We start from the raw sequence: 23,588 nt of genomic DNA, 5'->3' as shown, positions 1-23,588 counted from the left end.
GCTGTAGAAAATCAGGCCTCAATGGGAAAGTGCTGGGAAGATGCCTCTTTAGTCTGAGAGTTTTCCTCTCTGGGTGGGACTGTGTTTACACTGAGGAGCTGCCCAGGAAACTTAACCCCATGTTTCACTGTGCCCCCGGCTTCATCTTCCCCAAGGAAGGTCCTTGGCTCAGGCACCAGAGGGAAGGACAGACGTTTGGGCACTATCTGTCTGGGTGTTCCCCTCCAACCCACCCCAGCCACGTAAGAGCTAGTAGTGATGGTGCATAGCTTTTTTGTTTGATTGTTTTAATCTGAACCCAAGGGTATGTTTATTGGTTTTAGAGAGAGGAAAAGAGGAAGTTGGGGGAAGAGAGGGGGAAAAAACAGCGGGAGAGAGAAACCGATGAGTTGCCTCCCTTACGCATCCCAGTGAGGGACCAAACCCACAACCTAGGTATGTGCCCCAACCAGGGATCGAACCTGAAACCTTTTGGTGTCTGGGATGATACTCTGACCACCTGAGCCACCGGCCAGGGCAGCATAGTTTTTATTTGCAAATCGGAGCAAACTTTTTGGGGTGGGAAAACACAACGGCATCTTAGGCCCCTCATTTAGAACCCCCAAAAAACCAGGGCGTACACTTCTTCACTGTGGAAATAGAGAACTTGTCTTTATTCAGAGTCTGCAAAATACAGAAGGCGGGTAGCTCGCTCACTGTAAGTCAGAAAATAAATAAATTCTGGGGGCCGGGCAATTTTTTTAAAAACTTTTTTTTGGTTGTTGCTATCCGGCTTTCCCTAAATATAAGATAAAATGTGATTTATTTGCTGATATAAAATATAAAGTCCAGCTCAGGGCCCCATGCCACTTTTCCCAGGGGGTGGGCACTAGGGCTCCGGCTGGAGAGAATAACTTATTCGTGCAATAAATAAAGAGTGGGGAGGGGGAGGGGGGCTGGGCTTCCCCAAATAATCAATGGCCGTAAGTCAGCCCCCACCTGGGGTGGACAGTCACAGGGAAGAGGTGGGGACCCCTCAGCCCAGGCTGTAAGACTGTAGGATCTGCCTTCTCATCTCCCCTTTCTCTCTGGCTGGCCAGCGCCTTCCCTCTCTTCCATCTGAGTCACTTTCTCTCTCCCTCTACTTCTCTTATCTCGGCTCACCGCTGTCTCCCAGGCCACAGAGGCCCTTCCACCGGTTTCAGTCTCAGCCCACTGTTCCCAAGACAGTCACAGCCTGGGATCTCCAGGCAGCAGTGGGAGAACTTGGCTCGGAGACCCAGTTCGACCACTAAGCATATGTGGCCCATCCACGGAGACCTGTTTCCCCACCTGTTCACGGGGCTTCACCAGGTGATTTCCGCAGGCCCGAAGGGAGGTGGGAGCATCAGCGTCCCAGCGGGACAGTCCCACAGGACGACAGGGCCAGACCTAGTGCTGCATGCTAGGAGGTTGGGGAGGGGCCACTGGCACAGTCTGAGCAAACAGTTTACAAAGTGAGGGGTGGCCCTCTTCTCCTTGATGGCTCTTCTGTAACCTAGTCCGCTCCGTATCCCATCCTCCCGGTCTAAAAAGACTGAACCTTTGGGCCAGGGAGACTCTTGACCACAACCCCATCCTACCTCCTCTCTCACCAAACTCGCCCCTTCCCAGGGCTATTAGGTCCCAGTGTCAAGGGCTGCACGAGGAAGACAGGGTCTGGGGAGAGGACCTGTGATAACCACAAGGGCTGGTGGCTGCAGAGAAATGGCACCTGGGGACAGAGGTTGTGCTCAGGCTTTTCGGGAAGGGATTGGGGACTGGGAGCGGGGTTTGGGAGTGGGGCGTGGTCAGGGTGCAGCGAGCACTAGGAGCAAGCAGCGGGGGCGGGGGCGGGGCCTGGGGCGGGGCCCGAGCTCGGAGCCGATTTGACGATGGTGATGACGCTAGCGGGCGCCACCAGGGCGGCTGGCCCGCGGGAGGCGGAGACTGAGCGTGCGAAGCCCTGCAGGGCCTCGCACTTGCCGCGCAGGGCGTCGAGCTCCAGGCGCATGGCGGCGTTCTCCCGCGCCAGCTTGTCCACCTCGCGCTCCAGCTCAGACTTCTGCTTCTGCAGCTCCTCCTTCTGACACACGCGCTTCACGCGGCAGCTGGCCGCGTAGCCTCGGTTCTTGAGGGTGCGGCGCCTCTGCTTGAGTCGCGTCACCTCCTCCGCGGAGAGCCCACGCAGGTGCCGGTTCAGCTCACGCACCGACAGGCCCATCAGTGCCTCGTCTGACAGGTGCGGCGTGTTCTCGCTCAACTCGCGCTTGATCTGCAGGCAGCACGGTGGACGCATGGGGAAACCGAGGCCCAGGGTCGCTCCCTTGCCTGTGGGCCGTGTGCCCGGGGCCTGGCACGCATCAGGTGCTGGGGACCTCCCCACACCTCCCCTGCCACAGGCATAGAGGTGGTGGCTGGACTTGTTCCAAGACCTCCAAGTGGGGCCGGTACCCGCAGATAGGAAACCGGGCCAAACCAGGATCAGAGCTCACAAAGGAGTCACCCCAGAGTGCAGTTCAAATCCTGACCCAGCGACTAGGCTAGGACTCAGCCAAAGAAGCCCAAGAAAGTGCCTCTAAAGTCCTCCAGCCCAGCGGACACTGTTCTGATGGGGAAACAGGTACAGAAAGGGAAGTGACCTGCCTGCAGGGGAAGTGGGGGACAGAGCCTAAGGCCAGAGCCCAGTCTCCTGGTTTCCAGCTGTGACCTCATGAATGTCTGATGCCTGCTGGGCGGCCCTTGTGGATTCCAGGTACTGAAGGGGAAGTGGGTTCGGGAGCCCAGCCTGGGCAGGGTGGGGTAGGGCTGGGCGGGTTGGGGGAGGACTGGGAAGGGCAGGAGCCACCTCCTCACCTTCAGCGCTTTGCTGGATAAGGGATCCACAGACATGTTGGCAGGAGGTGCCCTCCGGGGGTGAGACCTGGGGGAGAGAGGAGACCAAGGTCACTTTTTGTCTCCCATGGCAGCTCTTCCTCACATGTATCTTTGCTCAGGGCCCGTCTTCAAAAGGTCTGTTCGGCTAGGGCACCCACTGGTGTCCTGTCATTTAACCTCGTTTGCTGACCTTCCTGACAGTCACCTCTGCTGCAATTACTTGATGTCTGGGGGTTTGCTCATGGTCTGTCTCTCTCCCCCCGACCTCCCTTCCACTAAAATGTGAGTCCACGAGGGTCAAGGCCTTGTCCTACCGCCGCATCAATGTGCCGAACTCAGCGCCTGGCACACGGTAAGTTCTCAGTAAGTGTGCACCAAAGAGGGCACCCCTACCGCCCCAGCCATTCCTCCACACAGGGCCCAGGCATGTGTATTTTGTTTTATGTTTTAAAAATCTGCCCTGGCTGGTGTAGCTCAGTGGATTGAGAGCGGACCTGCGAACCACACGATCGTGGTTCGATTCCCAGTCAGGGCACATGCCTGGGTTGCGGGCCAGTTCCCAGCAGGGGACTCACAAGAGGCAACCATACATTGATGTTTCTCTCCCTCTCTCCTTCCTTTCCTCTCTAAAGATAAATAAATAAAATCTTTTTTTAAAGATTTTATTTATTTATTTATCTTTAGAAGGGAAGGAGAGAGGGAGAGAAACATCAATGTATGGTTGCCTTTTGTGTGTCCCCTGCTGGGAGTTGGCCTGCAGGGAACCCGCCTGCAACCCAGGCATGTGCCCTGACTGGGAATCGAACCGCGATCCTCTGGTTCACAGGCCTGCGCTCAATTCACTGAGCTACACCAGCCAGGGCCTAAATAAATAAAATCTTAAAAAAATAAAAATCTTTTCATTAAAGCACTAACTACATACAGAAAAGTACACAGAAAGCATGTGTCCTAGTCAATGACGTTTCACAAGGTTCAATCAGCACCCCGGCAAAATGCGGTAGATCCTGCCCCTGCTCTCTCCCCTGAACAGATCCCCCTCATTCAGACCTGTGTTCTGGAAACGCCTCCCCTACCTAGGGGCAGCCTGGAGCGAATCCAGCACTGCCCTGGCATGTGCCTGGCACTGGGGAGACCTGGAAGGTATGTTCTGCGGGCAGTGGTCATTGCTCTGGGCTGGGAAGGGCACCGTCTCCCAGATTTCCCCCTCCTCCTCTGCTAATGCCCATGGGACTGTGATGGAGTTGAGGAGCGGACAGGAGGGTGACCGAGACCAGCATCCCGTCATCCTCACTAGGCAGGAGCTGAAACCCAGCTCCAGATCTTGGTGGCCTGAGCTGTCTGCAGGCCTGGCCTCTGACCCATTCTGGCTGGCCAGGCGTCTCGCAGAGACTCGGTGGGAAAATGGAAAGTGCACAGACTTGGGCACCAGACAGCCTGGGGCCTGTCAGAGGTTGTCCCACTCACCAGTGGTGGGGTTCCGGCGTGTCAGTGAACCTCTCTGTGCCTCAGTTTCCCCACAGGTGATACAGGGTGGCCATGTGTTAAGTCAGATCAGGCCACTCCTCTCTCAGGACCCTCCCTCAGCTCCCATGTCACTTGGATGACAGCCCAAGTCACCATAGCGGCTCATGAGGCGCTAGTGATGTGGCCTCACAAATGCCTGACTTCAGCTCCTGCTTCGCTTCCCCCGTTTCAGCGGCACCCGCCTCCTAAAACATTCCACTTGCGGCTCCCCAGGGCCTGTGTGCTGGCTCTGCCACCTGCCCCTCGTCCCCTTCCCTTAAATAGCCACAGCACGTGCTTCCTTGCTTCCTGCAGGTCTCTCTTCACACCGCATGTTCTCACTCGATACCCGATACACGTACCCACACACACGTGCGCATGCTCACACCCTCCCTTCCCTACCTCAGGTTTCTCTATGGCACGTCTCACTCTGTGTATTGTAATCACTGTCACCCACACGTATTTACCTATTTGTTCAGTGGCTGCCTCCCCATTAGCAGGCCAGCTCTGGGCAGCAGGGATCTTGTCCTGTCCGCTGCGGTATCCCCAGTGCTGAGTAGTGCCTGGCACAGAGCAGAAGCAGCTCAAGTGATGGTTGCTGAATTCTCAGCGTGACTCAGGCCGAGGTGGGGACAGTCCAGGGTTTCTTAGAAATCCCCTAGCCCCTCCAGCCCACGCAGCTGTGGGATCTGACGCCCAGAGGGAAGCGAGGACTGGCATAGGAAAGGGAAGTTGGCCCTTCAAGAGATCCCCTGACAGAGGCAGCCATGCTGGTCCTGGGGCCAGGAGGGTCTTCAGAGCCACCCACGCCCTGGTGGCAGAGCTGAGGAAGAAACTGAGGCCCAGAAAGTCCCAAGTTTGGACCCTAACCTGTTGTCACAGACACCACCAGGAGACCCTCATCCACCCCCTCCCCATGCTACCCTTCAGTGCAGGCCACCTTCCCCCAATACACCCCCTCCCAGGGAGGTCCTGGTGTGTCCACTCATCCTCCATGCCATGCTCAGAGGATCTTTCTTTCCACCACGTGAGTCTGACCACGTCATCACCCAGATGTGGACCTGCCATGGCTCCCTACTACCCTGGGGACAGGGTCCAGGCCCCCCGCATGGCTCCCAGGCTCATCTCCCACTGCTCCCCACCTCTGTTTTGCACTCCAGCCACGTGGAATTTCTTTCAGTTCCTCCCACCCCACACTTCCTTGCCTCTGGGCTACCCCACACCCTGTGACACTTCTCCCCGCCTTCATCTGACAGACTCCTACTCCTCCTTCTGCCCTGGCTGTAGACATCTCCTCCTCCAGGAAGCCCTCCCTGACGCCTAGGGCTTGTAAAGTATTCCCCTGCATTGTAACAGTCTATCTCCTTGTGTGCCCACCAGTCAGGGAGCTCCACAAGCAGGAACCAGGCCGAGGCAGGTCTGGGTGCTGAGGCCACCAGGTGGGGCCTGGCAGAGAGCAGGCACCACTGCGGGGGGGATGGGTACGGTCTCTGACACCGTCCGTTGTCACCCAGCTTGTCAGTGTCCGAACCAAGTGCCAAGCCCAAGCCCAGCTGAACACTATCAAGGGAAAAACCTCCTGGCTGCATCTCCAATTCTTCCTCCTTTTCATCTGCTTCCTGGCGTCTGCATGGCAGGGCTGGTACCAGATGCTAGGAGGAGGGGACAGGAGCAGAAGGAGCTCTGTCCTCAGGTTGCTTGGCCGCCAGGTCGGTCATGGGAAATAAGGAAAGGAGCACTGGATTAAGAGTCAAGCCCAGGTTTGAGTCCCATCTCTGTTTTCAAGGCTGTGTGACCTTGGGCAAGCTACTCCACCTCTCTGAGTCTCCACTTGTCTGTAAAAATAATACCTGCTCTCAGAGGTTTGGTGGAGCCAAGGGTAGAGGTCACTGAGCACCTGAGGGGTCATGAGAAAAGCTGAGTCTGTCCAGGAGGGGCCAGGCCTGCAGCAATCACTGGGGTCTCCCTTCTACTCAGCATCTCCCCACCGCCTGGGGTCACAAAGGAAAGGCCCCCACCTCCTGGCTTCACGCAAGGAGGGGAGAAGACCCAGGGAGGAACATCTGAAGTCACACAGCAGGGGAGTGGCTGCCAGCCCTCACATCAGGAGGGAGTCTGACTGCGGAATCCTGACCCTCCCAACAGCCTGTGAGATAATGCCCAGAGAGGTCAGTAGGTAGAGCAGTTCAGGTCACACAGCTAAATCGGGGTGGAGTGCAGGACTGAGGCCACACTGGGCCTCATGCCTCCTCCCAGTGTCTCCCTGGCAGGGCACCCCCTCTGTGTTTCCTCATCTCTGTGGAGAGAAGGCTGGACTGGCCAGTCTCTAAGGCCACACTCTCGGACGTGCCAGGATTCCTGTGGGGTCTGCCAGGGATCTGCAGACAGCCAGGCCGCCTTGCCGGCTGCAGGGGGAGTTGGGTGCTAGGTGACACTGGCAATCTGGGCAGTGCAGAGACACCTGGTGGGAGAGGGTGAGCCTCTCCCTACATAGGTTAGCTGAGAGCCTGTTGGGTGCTGGGTGCTAAGCATTGGGTGCTATGGCTGATGCAGAACCTTGGGGGCTTGGCCCCTTGGACAAGTCATTTCTCCTCTCTGGGCTTTGGTTTCCTCACCTGTAAAGTGGGGGCGATTACAGAAGCTTTAGTGTGTACAATACAGGTGGCTTAGATAAGACCAGAAGTGGCAGGTCGTTGGCTTCTCTCACCATCATCCCCACCCCCTTCTATACAATGACTGCACGTCCCACCCACGGGGCCCGCTGCGATTCTCAGTAATTTTAGGCCCTAGGGAGGCTCTGAACCTGTTCTTTCCTCCTCCTGTCTAGCCTCAGCCCCCTCACCCACAGCTTGGGTGTCAGCTGAGACACTCATGTTTGCCCAGGAATGTCCCTAGGTCAGCAAAGTCAGGCAATCACAGAAAGTCACAAGAAGGGGGAACCTTCTGATGAACTTAGGCTTTCGGCCTCCAGCCCCAGGCCAGGGGCTGCTAGAAACCTCGGAGCTGGACCCTCCACCAGGCTGCCTTGGCCAGTATGGCAGGTAGTCCCTGGGCCTGAGACAGTGGCTGATCCAACCTCCTCGTTCTGTCACTGAGACAACTGAGCAGCTGTTTGGTGGCAGTGGTGGGCTGGAACCCAGGAGTCCTGAAACCCAGCTCAGGGCTCTTTCCTCAGTGCCAGCCAACACACACACACACACACACACACACACACACACACACACACACACAGCTTCTTCGCTTTGAGGCCAGCAGAGCAACCTCCAGGGGCTGCAGGTTCCTAACATTCTTTTGGTGGCATGAAGAATAAACTACTCTTGGGAGATTGACAGCCGCCCCGCCCAGTCTGCAGCCACAAGACCTCCCACAGTCCCCTCCCTCCTGCCCCCCCCCCAAGTCCATTCCAGGGACATCCTGCAGACGGCCCACCCACTGGCATGGGCTCCTCTCTGGCTGCTGAACCATTTTGCTTCCTCTGTGAGGACAGAGGGAAAAAATGTGTTTTCCCCGGGCCTTGGCAGCCAGCACTGGTGGAGCCTCCTCCCTGCTGCAGAGGGGAGCGGAGCTGGGAGGGCTCAGCACCCCGGGACAGCAGGAGCCCTGGGAATCCAGCTCCAGTTCTGCAGCCCAGTCACACTCGCTGTGTGACTTCAGGTACGCCGTTCCCTCTCTGTGGGCCTCACTTTCCCAACAGGCCGGACCCCCACCAAGCCTAAGGTGCCTTCCAGCCTAACAATCTTGGAGTTTAGAGTGTCAGATTCTGGCTTGGAATGGAGCCCCAAGACCACTAGCACAGTGGAGATCCTAGAGAAAGAAAGGAAATCAGTGAAGGATTCCTGGAGGCAGGGGCACGAGAACAACAAACTTGGAGACTAGCAGCTTTGACTATGCCTCTGCTCGACCTGCACAGCCAGGGACCACTTCCTCTTTCAGCTGAACTATGACCATAGCTGCCTCCTCACTGGCTTCTAGTCTCGCCCGCCTCCACCTCTGACCCCACCATCTATTTTTCCCCAAGGCTGTCAGAGAATCATTACTGGCACAAACCTACAAACCTATGTTCAGCCCATTTCAAAACCCTGTGATGCCAGCCACCCCCCTAGCCTACACAGTGGGGCCTTCGGGCTTCAGTCATGTTCTTTGTCCACTGTCTTCCAGGATCCTCTTGGACCCAGTGCTCATTCATTCATTCAATCAGCCAATGCCAAGAAGCACCTACTGTGTGCCAAACCCCGAACGCCCTGAAAGGCCAAGGATGAATCACCCCCTCTGCCTTTTAGGGCTTCACAGACCATCATCACTCACTCCATCTGACAACCTGGCTCACTGGTCACCTCCTCTGGGAAGCCTTCCTTGATTGCCCCAGCTAAGTTGAAGCCCCATTACTGGCCTACCTTGGAGATACTCTGGGTGTGGTTCCAGACCACCAAAATAAAGCAAATATCGCAATTAAGCAAGTCGCAGAAATTTTTTGGTTTCCTGGTGCATATAGCACTACAGTGTAGTCTTTTAAGTGTGCAATAGCATTATGTCTAAAAAAAAAACAACGTTATTAAAGAAGACTTTGTTTCTAAAAGATGCTAACCATTATGGGAGCCTGTTGGAAAATGGCGCCAGCAGACTCACTTCATGTAGGGTTGCCGCAGACCTTCAATTTGTAAAAAACACAGTCTCTGCAAAGTGCACTTTTTAAAGCAAAGCACAAAAAAATGAGGTATGCCTATACTTGCAAGCCACAGGGACTTCCCTCTCATACCACCCAGCTCCGCTGTGGTTTTATCTTGAGTTCAGCAGCTCTTCCTTTAACTTTGCCTCCTCTCGTCAACTATAAGCTCCCAGAGGGCAGACTGTGGATCTGGTTTGGTCACCGTCTCGTCGCCAGCGTCCGTCCAGGACAGGGCCCCTGGCAGTGCAGGCTAAAAGCATCAGGACTGAGGGAGGTACAGGTGCCAAGGGAGCCCACGTGGCATCCCAGGCTCTCGTAGAGACCAGGTGTGACCCACTGGGAGGTCAAAGCTTTCAGTGCCAGCTTCCCACCAGTGACTGAGCCACCCAGCCCCTTCCCCTTGTCCTCTGACCCCCAGCCCTACTCAGGGATGTTTCCCACCCAGCTCTGAGGATGGCCTGACTGGTTCTTGTGCTCTGGAGGCCCACCTCCCTTCCTCGAATCCCACACATTCCTGGACATCCCTGGCCTTGGCCTGGGGCCGTTGGCTCTGCTGTCTCTCCCACAGTTCTCCTGGGAAAAAGCCTGTGTGTAGAGGCTGCCGTACCTCCCCCTTTGTACCCCCATCCTGCCACCTGGATGTCCCGAGTTCCTGCTGCAGATGGGGATGCTGAGGTTCCCCACTGCAGTAGCAGAACCCACCAGGGCTCAGAGATTCAAAGTTAAAAGGTCATCTGGTTCTTCATCCCAGCAAACTCCACTGACTACCCTCCAGGATTCTGTAGCCCCGCAGCTGGGAAGAAGGGGAGGGTAGAATAGAACCAAGAAATCCCTAGGCCCTGGCCCATCTCTCAGGCTACTGGGCTAAATGGAAGATTTCTGCAGGGCTGATAAAGGGCGTTAGGGCTAGAGTGGGCCCCCACCTCTTACACATTAGCCCTTCATGCACTGAGACCACCTGCCCCACTACCTGCTGACCATGCCTCCCCAGGATGAGGACTCTGGGAAGTCCAGCTGGCCCAGTTCCTCAACTAGATCCTCAGGTCCCGCCATCAACAAGTATGTCAGACTAGTCCCACTTGTAACTGAAACTACCAGGAGGACAGAAACCAGCTCCACCCCATCCTCCAGTCTCACCCTCCCAGACCCAACAGGTACAAGCTCCAGAACCCAGACCAGCCAGAATAGCTACCAAATAGAGGAAGCCCAGGATTCTTTCCTACCTTCCCGCTCTGCTATGGGTATCCACTTCCTCCTGAGACTGAAGACCCTGGGGATGAAGGACAGGCCCCAGGGTCCACCTGTCTCACCCCCAGCCCTTCGGGGTGGAGTCTTTGGCACTTTGTCCCACCCTGTGGCTACAAGCTCCGGCTCAGGGCAGGGGACAAACACCGAGGTCACATGGCCCCAGCGCTGGGAAACTCCGCGACAGCAGGGGATGCACCAGCGCCACTAGTGTAAAGGAGACAGCCTGAGAATTCCCAGACCCCGTGTGACCACGAACCAGGCCGCTTCCCTAGCTCAGGTCCCTATCCCGCGTTTACTCATTGGGCACACTCCTTCCAGGGTACGCAGGGCTGGTACACAGGCCCTAGGGTGCTCAACCGCCTGGGAGTGCGCGGGCTGCCTCTCCGTCCGTCTCTCCCTCTCCCTCCCTCCCTCCCTCCCTCCCTTCTTCCTTCCCTCTACAGTACACCTCCGTCGCACACGCATCAGGCAGGATACTCAGGACGCAAGCCAGGGAACACACGCACGCACACACACACACACACACACACACGCCCTGCGTAAACAAACCGAGCACGCCCGGCTTTCGGGCAGCAGTCCAGGGACTGTTCTCACCGAGTCACGTACGTGCACACACCGCCCGCGGCCCCGCCTGGGCAGACGCTGACGCTCTCCGGCCCTCGATGCCCCTTCCTGCTGGGCTTCGCTGCCTCTAGGCCGGCGCCCCCGGAAGAGGCCCATCACCTCCGCACCCCGCCAAGCTCGCTTCTGCCCCTACTCGCTCCCCGGACTTCTGCCCCTCCCCTCCCGCCAACCCTCTGAGCGAGCGGTGGATACACTGGAGCGCCGACTGAGCCGGCTCCGCAACCCGCCCCAGGCACGTACCCGAGACGAAGACACCCTGCTGCCTCGGCCCCGCGCGCCGGTTCCCGTCCCGGACCCGCGATCCTCACCCTTCTCTGGATCCGCTTCTCCTGGTGCCCCTGGAACGCTCGGGTCCCGCTGCCTGCCGTCCGGGCTGCTGTCCAGCCCGCGCCCTGGTCCGTCTGCCCTCCGGTGCCGACCGCTGGTCGCTCTGAGCCTGGCTCCCGAGAGCGACAAGCTGAGTTTTGTTGTGGGGCGGGCGGCGCAGGAGGCCGCTGCGAAGTTGTAAGGCGAGCTTCCCGGAATTACTCACGCACAGGATTCCTTTCATTCATAAAAACCCAGTCATGAGGTGACGTCACCCCCCTGAGCGGCCTCTGGGCTCCTCAACTCCGCCGCCCCGCCCACTCAGGCCCCGCCCACATCTAGGCCCCGCCCCGGGACTCTCAATCCCTATTAGGCTAGTTGTGTTCACGTGACACCTCGCGAAAGCCGCGTGGGTGAAGGTGTCGTTTGGCTCATTTTACAGTCGACAGTCCCAGACCTTTTCTTTCGACCTACACCTTCTGCCACGGTGATCTCATCCGATCCCGTGGTTTCAAATGCCATCTATAAGCCCGTGAGCTCCAAATTTGTGTTTCTAGAGCCAAGCCACTTCTCTGAGTTTGACTCATGATTCAAGTGCCCACCGCTCCTTCCACGTGGGTGCCAGACGGGGACGGCAAACACTCTCCACACAGACAAAAACCGCCTCCTGATGTCAGCCCTACCCCAGCAACCCATACTCTCAGTCTCCCCCATCTTAGTTTTCAAGCCCAATCCCAGGAGCCTTGCTCCATCCCTTTTCCTCCCTTCCTCCTTGCGCCAGGGATCAGCCTGTCTCTGCCCTCACCCCTGTTCCTCAGCCCCATTGCCTTTCTCACTGCTCCTCAAACACACCGAGCTCACCCCTGCTGCAGGTCCTTTGCACGTGCCGTTTCCTCTTCTGTTCACTGCCTGGTTCTCTCTCATCTGTCAGGTCAGCTCAGATGTCACTGACCTCCTGGCTAAAGGAGCCACCACCTGTAAAGTCTGGTTTTTCTATAACCTCAATAACTCTGTAGGGCATTGTTTTGTTTACACATTTGCTCACTATTTAGTGTCTTTCCTCCCCAGTCAGATGTTTCGTCAGAGAACAGTCTTTTCTATCTTGTTCACCATTCCATACCCTGTGCCCAGGACAGTGCTTAACACAGAATGCGCCCTCAGCTGAGAAAATAATGTTGAGGAAATAAATGAGTGGAGGCTCAGAGGGGTAAAGTGACTTGCCAAAGTCACACAGCTCAAAAAGTGCAAGAACTGCAGTTCAAGTCCAGGTCTGGCTGGTTCCTGGTCCAGATGTTCAGGGTTATGCCCAACCGTGTAGGGCCCAGCATAGATGGAAGGATATGTTCAGTGGCTTGAGCCCTACCCAGAAGAGGCCGCTTTGGGGGCCAAGTGGGGGGATACGGCTACTTATTCTTTCCTTTGCCGTTCCCATTGCCCGAAGTGCCTGCCATTGCTCCAAGGGCCATCTCTTCTGTGCAGCTGACATCAAAGTCCCTACCTCATCTACTGCCCGGGGAACAGGGCCTCCCCAGCTAGGAGGACTTTGTGTGTGTGGAGCCCTGGTCACCAGCAAGTCTTCCCCTTCCCTTGATAGAATGTAATTTGACTTCGGAGACCTTGTTATGCTTTCCTGCCTCCCAGCTGTGGTCCACCTGGGACTGTGACATTTATCCCTCCCCTCCCAACGGCCTGGGGTCTCCTTTGAAAACTGGCCTACAATGATAACGAGGCAGCTTTATCTGGCACTGAATCCCTCCTGACCACCTCCCCGCAAATTGCCCGCTTGCCCTACATTGATATATCTATGAGAACCAACTGTGTTACCTGTTGGGGCACAAAAGCTCTAGGTTTTTAGAAACTGCATATTTGTGATTGTTGGTCCCCTCTCCCCTCCACACTCTATGAGCTTCTCTAGGGCTGAGGCCACAGTAGGTGCTCTACTAGTGAACTAATCCCTCGTGGACCACACGACACCCCTGGGTGCCACGCCGCCTAAATTCGTTGCTCCCATCCCCAGCCTGCCCGAATTGAATTAGGTTGTCAGGGCTTCAGTATCCACCACCCATCAGGGGCTTTTCCCCACAGGTGTGGCTCCCTTTTTGGTCAAGGTCAAGGAACATGGGTGCAATGTCATATTTGAAAGTGGAAGCTCTCTGGCTTAAAGGGCTTTTTTACTAGCCAAGTCTGGGACAGTTTCAGCTTCAAAAGAAATTACAGCAATGATGCCCTGGCTGGTGTAGCTCAGTGGATTGAGCGCAGGCCTGCAAACCACATGACTGCAGTTCGATTCCCAGTCAGGGCACATGCCTGGGTTGCAGGCCAGTTTTCAGCAGGGGACTTACGAGAGGCAACCATACATTGATATTTCTCTCCCTCTCTCCTTCCTTTCCCCTCCAAGGATAAATAAATTTAAAAAAATTAAAAAAAGAAATTACAGCAATGATGGATTATAAATGATTGAATGAGTGAAGACACCAGGGGTCCACGCTAATATAAATGAATGAATAAGGGGAAGGGAAAGCTCCTTTGCCAGTAGAGGGAATGATGGAGTTAGAAAATGACCACTGGGCAACCGCTGTACCAATTGTGGATCCCGGTGAGAATCATCAAGGGTTAGGAGAGTTCTGGTGACAAACGCGATATTTACATAGTTTCAAAGTATTGCCCCTGCAGGCGATCATTAATTACAAATGGAAAGGTAGTAACTCTGCAGTGGAGAAACCTGACCGTTTCTAATGAACTTCTAATGAACTTCCCGCTGTTAGCATCACCAGTAATGGGACTCACCGAAACGTCTTTCCCTAAACGATGCCCTGAAAAGTACACAACCTCCCTGCCGTTGGCATTCCTGCCAAAAGTCCGTATGATGAATCTGATTGTGAGGAAACAAAGTGTGACAAATTTAAATTGAGCACGTTCTACAAAATGACTGGGCCATATGCTTTAAAAAACAGCAGCACAGGCTCTGGCTGGTGTAGCTCAGTGGAATGAGCGCGAGCCTGCGAACTAAGGGATCGCAGTTCGATTCCCAGTCAGGACATATGCCTGGGTTGCAGGCTGGTTCCCTGCAGGCCATTTCCCAGCAGGGGAAGCACAAAAGGCAACCATACATTGATGTTTCTCTGCCTCTCTCCCTCCCTTCCCCTCTAAAGACAAATAAAGAAAATCTTAAAACGAAACAAAACAAACAAACAAACAAAAAAACCCCGGCAGCATCAGAAGAAAGACCGGAAATGTTCCAGATTAAAGGAGTTAAAGAGACAGGACTGCTAACTGCAGTGGGTCATCCAGGATTTCCTATTGCCATAAGGACATTAGTAAGATGATTGGTAAAATCCAAATAAAGTCCGCAGATTAGATAAGAGTGTGCTCTAATGTTAAGCTCCTGGCTTTGATCCACGCCCTGTGGTCAGTAAACCAAGTCCTCCATTTTATGCAACACACCCTGGAGTGTTTCTAAACAAGTGAGTATCGTCCAATGCTCCCTAAACAAGGGAATATTCAGTTCACTCCCAAATGGTTCAGAACCAAGGTGGATGTTTATAAAAATGGTGACAAAATACTAACATTGGGGGAATCTGGGAGAAGAACAGACTTTTTCATTATTCCTGCAATGCTTGTTTTAATAAACGTTGGTTTTTTTCCTTCTCCAAAGTAGGGGCTCTTAAATTAGCCCGTAGGCTCCAGTCCTAGCCCTACTCCTTACGGGCTGAGCGCCTGAGCCTTTCCCTGCCCCAGTCTCCTCCTTCGGGATGGGTTCACGCATGAGCACTTGGCATAACACCTAGTATAAAATAGATGGTCAGTAACTATCTGGTTAGAGAGAGCTGCGTTCTCCGAGTCCCCTAGGACATGTCCTCTAAGAAATCTGCTTCTGCCCTGGTGGGTGACTTGAAGCCGGTGCTGACCTCACCCTGCAGGGTTCCTCAGGGGGAGCTGCCCCCCTGCGCACAGTCCCCCAGGACTCCAACCAGCCCAGCTGGCACCTCCCTCCCTGTTCACCTGCCTGGGGCCCGAAATGCCAGACAGCACCCAAACACCGCCCTTCGGGTCCCTGGCCCACAGTAGGTGATTTGCCCACTAGTAGGTTCTCACTAACAGTGACCTGAGCCAGGGTCTGCAGCTCGGACCCCACCTCTGGCTATACCCTGTGTGGGGCTTTCCACACCCTGACCTTGGTTTCCTCAACTGCTGTGAGCGCGTATTATTAGGTCAGTGGTTTTCAAGCAACCTCAAACCACAGTAAAATTTCTTCACATGAAATCGACTCTACAGAGTGTCCCCCACAGTGAGGCAGCGAGAAGCGGGACTTTGGTGGGGGAGCCCAGGCCGGCTTTGACACCTCCCTGTTGAGGGTCCTCTGGGGGCCCTTCCTGCCCTGAGGTCTGGTTTCTGGACCCCTGGGAGCGCCTGTTCCCAGACCCTTGGGTCTTCCCTGCCCCCCGCAGCAGGACAGCCCTCCCGCAGTCCCCTCTGCTGGGTGGCAGTGAGGTAGGAGGGAGACTCTCGTTCAGCACCTCTTGGCAGCTGACCTTGCTCTGGTTGCTTCCCCCAAACTCACGCCCCCCACCAGTGTAGTATAACTGCTTATTGCTGTTACCGTTTATGATTGCTACGGCGTGTTTAAGGGATGCTCCCTGTGTGCCTGCACTTTGTTAAGTAAGTAAGGGCCTCGGACTTGTTTGCATGGTTTGTGTTTTCCTGGCTATTTTCTCCCACTGCTAAATAAACCAACCATCCAAAGAAGGATTTTTAAAAACACACTTCAATGTCTTTAAAACCCAACTTTTCCTTTTCACAAAGCCCTTCCCACTGAGTGGAGAAGCTCAGGAAATGGACTGATTTATGTGGGTTCAGGGAGCATCCGGCCCCTGTTGGATATTGGGTGTGGTGCATCGCAGGGCCCTTAATCCTCTCCCATGGTTTTAGGAATTAGATAGTACCATTGCCGTGTCTTAGGGGAAGAGATTGAGACTCTGAGAGGTGAGGGACTTGCCCAATATCACATGGCTTGTCCCTGGCAGAGGAGGACTCGACCTCAGGCCTGTCTGATCCAGGGAACATGCCCTCTCTCCCTTCTGATGACTCTGCCCACCCCCGGCTAGAGTGGGGGCTGCCAGAGCTGGCTGTGGCTGCCATCAATCATAGCTCCCGATTCCTGGCCACAGCTGATTGGCTCTGGTGGGCACACCCAGTTGGTCCAATTAGAGCCCTTCTGGGGAGAAGGTTAGTACTTGGTTTTCTTTTTAAATATTTTATTTATTTTCAGAGAGAGAGGGGAAGGGAGGGAGAAAGAGAGGGAGAGAATCATTGATGTGAGAGAGAAACACTGGCTGGGTGCCTCTCACATGTCCCCAGCTAAGGGACCTGGCCTGCAACCCAGACGTGTACCCCGACTGGGAATCAAACCAGCGACCTTCTGGTCCACAGGCTGTGGCAGTCAATCCACTGAGCCAGGATGCGGGTCAGTAATTTCTGATGCTAAAAACATGTCTCATTCCAGACAAGAGAATAAGGTGGATGTGCCGAGGGAGGGAGGCCATGAAGGTCTGATTTACCCCGAGGCCCCCTAGTGTTTAGCTGGTTACCTCTTCCTTGGATTCTGGGCGATTCTCCGATTACCTCGTCCTCACGTACGCCCCTCTGAGTTGGGTTTCTGTCCCTCACAGTCAAGAGACTCCGACTCACTCTAATCTCTTTCTTCCTGATCCCACAGAACCCTGATCCTCTTACTCAGGTCCCTCTTCTGGGAAGCTCTAAAAATATGGCTGTATTGCTCTATTAAGTTAATTTACGTATTGTTTAGGAACGTTTCTGCCGAAGGCTGCACGGGACTCCGACAAGACGACATGCAGTTGATTAAGCACGGAGGTTTCCATCACCACAAGCGAAACAGAACTTGGTTGCCTGGTCAGTCAGTGTACTAGCCATTTGGGGTGTTCACAACTATTCTGGCTCCTCTCCTTCCGGGACACATGGTAGGACTGCATTTCCCGCCTCCCTTCAGGTTGGATGTGACCATGTGACACGCGTTGCCCAATGAAATGTGAGCACGAGTCCCACTTCACTTCTGAGCGTACCAGTATGGGTGTTGGGAACCACTCTGCCTGGTTTCAGGAATTGTAACTATCCCCCCATGGATAAGTCTGAGTGTGTGACCTCCGGAATTCGAGCCGCAAGGAGACAAAGCTTGTCTCTGGTGGCAAACGCTGCCTCTGCTTCCTCTCCCTGCCCCCAAAGCATGGTCAGTTAGTCCATGACGGGCAAGACTCCTCACAGCGGGGGACAACCTAAGCCAGACTCGATCACTTGGGAGGCCATCGTGGAAGGACTTGGGGGCTGCAACAAAGAAGGAGTGATGGACCCTTGCCCCCTGGCTGTTCTGACATAGCTCGAGTCCCCATGTCCTCTGGGAGAAGCGCTTCCTGTCTCTAATCCACTTAAGCCTGAAAACCTGATGGGGTGCAGGTCCTTGCTTTGCTAGAGCAGTATCGGGGTGATTGGGCATAAGAAAGAATTCCTAAAAGTCTTGTGAAACCTGCTTTGCTAAGAGTGCTTTCATTCATATGTTAAAGGTCCGAGCAGGAAATGAGTATGTCTCCCAAAGTTTCTGCAACCCCCTTACCTGATAGACACTGATTCAGACTAAGCCCTCAGATTTCTTTGAAATGTTAGCTATTGTTTGATCCTTGCTGCCCTGTGTTCCTGTGTATTACAACCCAATAAAAGCCCCTGGAGAAAGGGGCTCCTGGCCTTTTTCCTCTGAGAAATTGGCCACCTCTCCTCCCCAAGCAGATCATGTCTTGGTAGTATTACTTTCATCCGTGGCGGAGGGGGGCACTTGTGTGCAAAGTTACCCCCACATAAGAGCTGGCCCCTGACTCACAACATGCGGACCCCCCTGCCACAACGGTCATGCGGACCCCCTTCCACGGTCATGGGAGCCCGTGTTGGGGAGAAGCCCCTGTGGCCTGAGGTCCTGCGTGACCTGGATAAAAGGAAGCCCCGCCTGTCTCCACATCGGACAGGTAGTGTGAGCAAAGACATTAACCCGTGTTAAGCCAACAAGACTATGGGGTTGTTGCTGCAGCCCTCTCTAGCTCATCCTGCCCCCACAGAGCCCGTGGGACCCGACCCCCTGGGACTTCACGATATCTTCAGGAAAACCATGTGTGCCTCCCATCCCCTGGCTTTTCCACAGTGCGTCTGGGGCAAGTTTGGTCTAAATTTTGAACCCTAAGGTCAGGAATGCAGACATCTTTCACGTCCCCAAGCCCCCAAGAGGGAGGCCATGCACATCGTGGGTTCTTCAAAATCACTGGCTGCAGAGACTGAAGCGAGAACGAGAAGCCCAGGCAAAGGAAGAAAGGGTGGGATAAAGGCTGTGCACACTCTGACCCCCAGGAACCCCACACTGGACTCCCATCCCAAGAGGCTGGCCCACGACACCCCCGAAATCCCCTCCACTTAGCCTGCCCAAACCCTCACCACCCCTCAGGCCTCAGCTTCAGGCCAGCTTCTGGCAAAACTGCCCTGGCCCCCTGGTCCTGAGCACCGGCCTCTGCTCAGGCCACGGTGTGTCCTGTGAGCCCCGAGCTGGGGAAACCCCACCTTTGCTGGTCGGGACTGGCTTCCCCCCTGGGGCGGGAACTAATGGCTGCTGCCTCGTGGCTCAAGGTCACTGGCTCTCATTTCCTTCCTGAGGAGGGCACGAGACCCAAGGGCCCCTCATCCAGGCAGAAGCCACACCATTAGTGAGATCACACAGCTGCCTCATGACCTCCGTGTCCTTCGGTGACCTCTCTCACAGCAGCAGAGGGGACTTTTTTTCCATGTCCCTTTCTTGCTTGTGATCCCTCTGGGGCCCCACAGCTTGCAGGGCCAGGTCATCACCCTAGCCTGGCACTGGAGACCCTGCAAGCCCGGCCCCTGCAGCCCACCCACCAGCTCTCTCGCTCACAGGTGCTGGCAGGGCCCCTGCTCTTGCTGTTCCCCGACAGTCCGCACAATCTCATCATGGCGACTTCTGTCCATACGCTTCCTTCCAGCTGGGATGTTCTTACTCTCCTAATCCAGCTGGCAAACTCCTCTTCAAACTTTCAAACCTAACTTAAGAACAGGAGTAGGGGCTGGTAATTTTTTTTTTTCCTGTAAAGGGCCAGATAGAGATTGCAGCAGCTCTGTGGACCATATGGTCTCTGTCGAGATGACTCAACTCTGCCACTGGGGACGCATGGCCGAGTGTAAACAAACGGCATGGCTGCGTTCCAGTCACACTCTGTTTACCGGGCAGGTGGCAGGCGGGAGGGTTTGCCCACCTGCTCCGAGCCGTCTCGGAAGGCTTCCCGCAGGGCGGAGTGCACCAATGCCTCCTCACAGGGCCCTCTGCGCCCTACACATTTCGTCAGGACACAGACCCCATCTGCAACACACTGCGGTTGTGACAATCACATGGCTCGACAGTCACGCCATCGTCTCCCACTGGGGTTTCGGCATTAGCCTCCTCACTGGCCTCCCAGCCTCCGCCTGGGCCCTACAGTCTGCTCTGTATCGGGTCTGTCCACACGTAAGTCCGACCAGGCCCCTCCTCTGCTTGGACGCCTCCACGGGCCACCTCGTCCACCCCAGGGAAACTTTACAACGGTCCGCTGTGCCGCACAGGCCCCCATAGCCCTTTGGCTCCGTTGCCTGCTCTGCTTCCACTCTCTCACTCCCCTCCGGGAACACTGGCCTCCTTGCTTTTCCTGCAACACGCAAGACGGGGCTGCCTCAGGCCTTGGCTCTCCGGGTTCCCTCCACGTGGGACGCTCTTCCCTGGTTCGCCGCATGGTTCGCTCTCTCATCAACCTCAGGTCCTTCTTTGCTGCAGTTTTTTTCATTGTATTTTTTTCCATTACCATTTATCCCCCTTGTACCTCCCCTCCCCCCACCGAAATGACCGCTCGGGTCTTTATTTAAATGTCTCCCTTCTCAGTGAGACCTTCCTTGGTCAACCTGATGAAAACCTCAACTCTGCCCTGGCCTTCCTCCCTGCTTTCACTGTATAGCATGTATCCAGCACACTGTATGCCCCCCAACTTTTTAATTATAAAAATGTTCGAACACAGGTACGGAAGGACTAGTGCAGCAGCACTCACACACATGACCCCAGATTCAACACCTGAGGTCTTTTGAAAGAGAGACGCAAATGTCCCGACATTTCGCCGGCAGACTTCAGCGAAACCCCGTGTGTCGGACCCCTCTCTCTTGTTTACCATCTGTCCTTCCCCGCCAGACTGTGAGCACCGAGGTCACAGAGGCTTGTGTCTATTTTGTTTATTGCGGCTCATCAACGTCAAGAACATTGCCAAACTTCCATGGTTTAGGGAAAGGAACAAGACAGATCCTGATTCTGGGTCTGCCTCTAATTGACATATGATTCTGGGGGTCATTTCCCCTTACAGAACCTTGGTTTCCTGGTCTATGAAGTGGGGTGGTATTACTACTTCTCAGTGTGGTTGTGAGGACCCAACAGGGCAAGAGTGTGAAACTGCACTGTCAGCATGTCCGTCATATTTCCGTCTCACTCCCTGACGGAGTGTAACCAAACGCAGGGCCGACTGCCTGCCCCAATGAAAGCCAAATTCGAGAGACAGGTGCTGGTGTAAGGAAAGTGGTTTATTTTCAGGTGCTGGCCACCTGAAAGATGGGGGACTCATGTCGCAAAGCCCATTTCAGCACCTCAGTGTAGGCAGAGATTTTTATAAGGAGGGAGAGGAGAAGCAGAACAAAGAAATCAAGAGGATCGAAAAGTTCTCTAGGTGTGGGCAAGCACAGTGCATTCTGATAAGGTAAATGATGGTCCTGTGTGCGTCATCCGGGTTTAATTACCCTGGCTTTGTGTCATTCTGCCTCTGTGGTTGAAGGTCAGCAAGGCTTCCAGTGCTGGGATGCCTGAAGGTCAGAGTTTGAATCTTTTGAAGTGAGTTCCTAGGATTCTTATACAAACTAGGTCCTGTTTAGCTACAAGCTATATATTAGTCAGCATTTACAGAAACAATGTCAAGAGAATGGTGGGGTGGGTTACAACCCCCCTCTGTTACAGCAGGGGACTTGGTTTAGTCTGGCCCTCTGGACCCTGGGCTCCTGGAAGGCAGACACCTTGCTCCAGGACATTTGTCGCTGCAGGAACTCGAATAGCCCCTCAAGAGAAGCTCTTTGAGGTTGAACTCCTGCAATGGAAAATCCAGTAGAAACTCTACAGAGTGTATTCACTTGTGTTTACTTGCCCTTCTCTTTCCATTGCTTATTTATTCCATGCTACCTAATAACCATTATACTCCATTTCTTGCTTTATTTACTCATTTAACAGTTTTCACCAGATCTACCTAGGGGAGGGGCACTCAACTCACTTAGGTCCTGAGATTTTCTTTGATGAACTTCTTTCTTGCATCTTTGAGTGTGCCTAAAGAGTGATGCGGTCTCCCTCCACCTGCTTTGCATTTCCAGTTCAGTTGTGTGTCTGTCTTGATAAAGACATTGCAGATTCATCTTGAACACAAAGGTGGGTGTTTGCTGAAGGATGGCACTCATTTTGTCAAACCTACACCTTTTCTCAAATCTGATCATGTGGTATGCCTGGCCTCCTGTGAGCTCCCTGATAACCACCGCCCTAATTTCACTTGTTATTTAGGAGCAGGGCAAGATATTTTCACTGAGAATTATAAGTCTTTATCCCATTCTCCCCACACCAAGCTGAAAACTCTTGAGCTAAATTTTAATCAGTTTAAGGGAACAGTTTCCACGTCCATGTGGACGAAGAAAAGGGGTTCTGTGGAAGGTAACCTCACAGGGTGATAGGTTCACAAATTCCTACCTGGGCAGGTAGTCACCACCCAGGCCTGTAACTTCTTTAGTGAAAGTGCTTTTGAGCCGGCCTTGTTCATTGGTCTTCTGCATCTGGGTTAACACCCCTCCGAAACACCAGAAGTACTAACCCTCATAGGGGGAACTAATCCTAAAGAGCGCCCATAATCTTGTTACCATATCCTGTAATCCAAACCCCCACCTTGCTTTCTTTAATCTTCCTTCACTTCAGATGCATACAAAAACCTGCAAAAGGGTTATTCTCTGGAGCATTTGAGATCTTGCTCTCTGGACTATGTCCTCAGTTTGGCTCAAATAAACTCATGAAGTTTATCTACAGGTTTCAGTGTTTCTAACATCAACATGTTGCAAAAATGCCAACAATGATGGATGTGAAGTCTTTGTTACTTTGTAACCGGTAAAACTCTACTAATATTAGTTACTATGGTTAGTGTGTCACCTGTCTAGATTCTTAACTAAACCTTGCTGCAGCTGCATGGGCTGCCCTAACATCAGTCTGGGCACTAACATCTTCCGACAGACTGAGGACCAAACTCCCTTCTTTCCCTAGGAATGACGACAGCAGCTCCAATTCCCACGTGGACAAAGAACAGTTTGGGGCTCAGAGAGCAGTAGGCTGGGGGGATCCTTAGGGGATTAAAAGTTGTCCAACGAAGCTTGGTGGGCAGGAGAGGGGTCCTGATCAGTCAGAAGCAGGTCTGTGACTAAAACCCAGTGCCCTCATTTCTTTCCAGCATACCTCATTCTCAACATTACTAATCATAACAACTGCCATTTATTGAAATCCAGCGTATGGACCTGGGGACTAATCCACCTCTAGGCATCACAACAGCCCTGTAAGGTACTACTGTGCCCACTTCTCAGACAAGCGCCCAGAGATCAAGTCTTTTGCCCAAGTTTCTACTAAAAGTGCTAAGGTACTTCCTGCTATTGGCTTGGAGTAGGAATGCCTGATAATCAGGGTTTTTTTTAACCTAACCATACTTTAAATTTTTTGTTGTTTAGCTGGAATTCAAATTTAACTGGGCATCCCTATTTTTATTTGCTAAATCTAACAACCATGGCTTGGGGGGGGGGATTCCCAGCATATCAAAGCAGGTTCCTCCCTGTTATACCCTATGGCTCCGATGGTTTTAGTTTTCTTTTTATTAATGGCTACTAACAGTAGGTTCCGCCTTCAAGCCTCCGACGTTTCCAGGAAGCGGAGGGAGGGGCAGGGCGATATTCGTGCCCCTCACCAACATGTCTGCCAACGCGCCCTCGCGAGACTCTTCCGCCCAGCACAAACAGGGCCGCACTCCGCCGGCGAGGATTGGCTGCAACCCACAGCCCGGCCTCCCTCGGAGATGGGAGCCCCTTCCATTGGGCAGTTATAAAAGATGACGGCGCCCCGAGCTCGCCTTCCTCGCGCGCAGCACACGCAGCGCGGGGGCGGGGTCGAGGGCGGGGCCGCGGCGGCGGCTGGGGAGGCGCGGCCTTCGGTGATTGGCGGAGGGCAGGG

At 54.2% G+C, this 23,588-nt stretch overlaps 1 protein-coding gene across 2 annotated transcripts; it reads right to left on the bottom strand.

Annotated features, from left to right (window-relative positions):
- Nucleotides 1-748: 748 nt before the first annotated feature.
- On the bottom strand, nt 749-11,482 carry MAFF (MAF bZIP transcription factor F). Of its 2 annotated transcripts, none has more exons than XM_037068182.1 (3): nt 11,224-11,482; nt 2,854-2,920; nt 749-2,272 (listed from the first exon to the last, which is right to left on the bottom strand). In XM_037068182.1, the coding sequence occupies exons 1-3, from the start codon at nt 11,463-11,465 to the stop codon at nt 1,826-1,828; spliced, it is 756 nt and encodes a 251-aa protein (XP_036924077.1). In that variant the 5' UTR covers nt 11,466-11,482; the 3' UTR covers nt 749-1,825. The 2 variants fall into 2 exon arrangements, with proteins under 2 accessions (XP_036924077.1, XP_036924078.1); XM_037068183.1 differs by lacking the exon at nt 11,224-11,482 and adding an exon at nt 4,845-5,203.
- Between the last annotated feature and the right edge of the window lie 12,106 nt (nt 11,483-23,588).

Source organism: Sturnira hondurensis, unplaced genomic scaffold (genome assembly GCF_014824575.4).
Source record: "Sturnira hondurensis isolate 20B ecotype Veracruz unplaced genomic scaffold, ASM1482457v3 Scaffold0017436, whole genome shotgun sequence".
NCBI lineage: Eukaryota > Metazoa > Chordata > Mammalia > Chiroptera > Phyllostomidae > Sturnira > Sturnira hondurensis.
The sequence above is the reverse complement of the archived record's forward strand: the minus strand, read 5'-3'. Positions and strand labels throughout refer to the sequence as shown.

Coding starts and splice junctions, on each gene's coding strand:
- MAFF (XM_037068182.1), bottom strand. CDS start 11,465: ATGAAAGGAATCCTGTGCGTGAGTAATTCCGGGAAGCTCGCCTTACAA. Junction 2,921..11,223: donor AGAAGCGGATCCAGAGAAGG/GTGAGGATCGCG, acceptor TCTCTCCCCCAG/GTCTCACCCCCGGAGGGCAC. Junction 2,273..2,853: donor TATCCAGCAAAGCGCTGAAG/GTGAGGAGGTGG, acceptor TGCTGCCTGCAG/ATCAAGCGCGAGTTGAGCGA.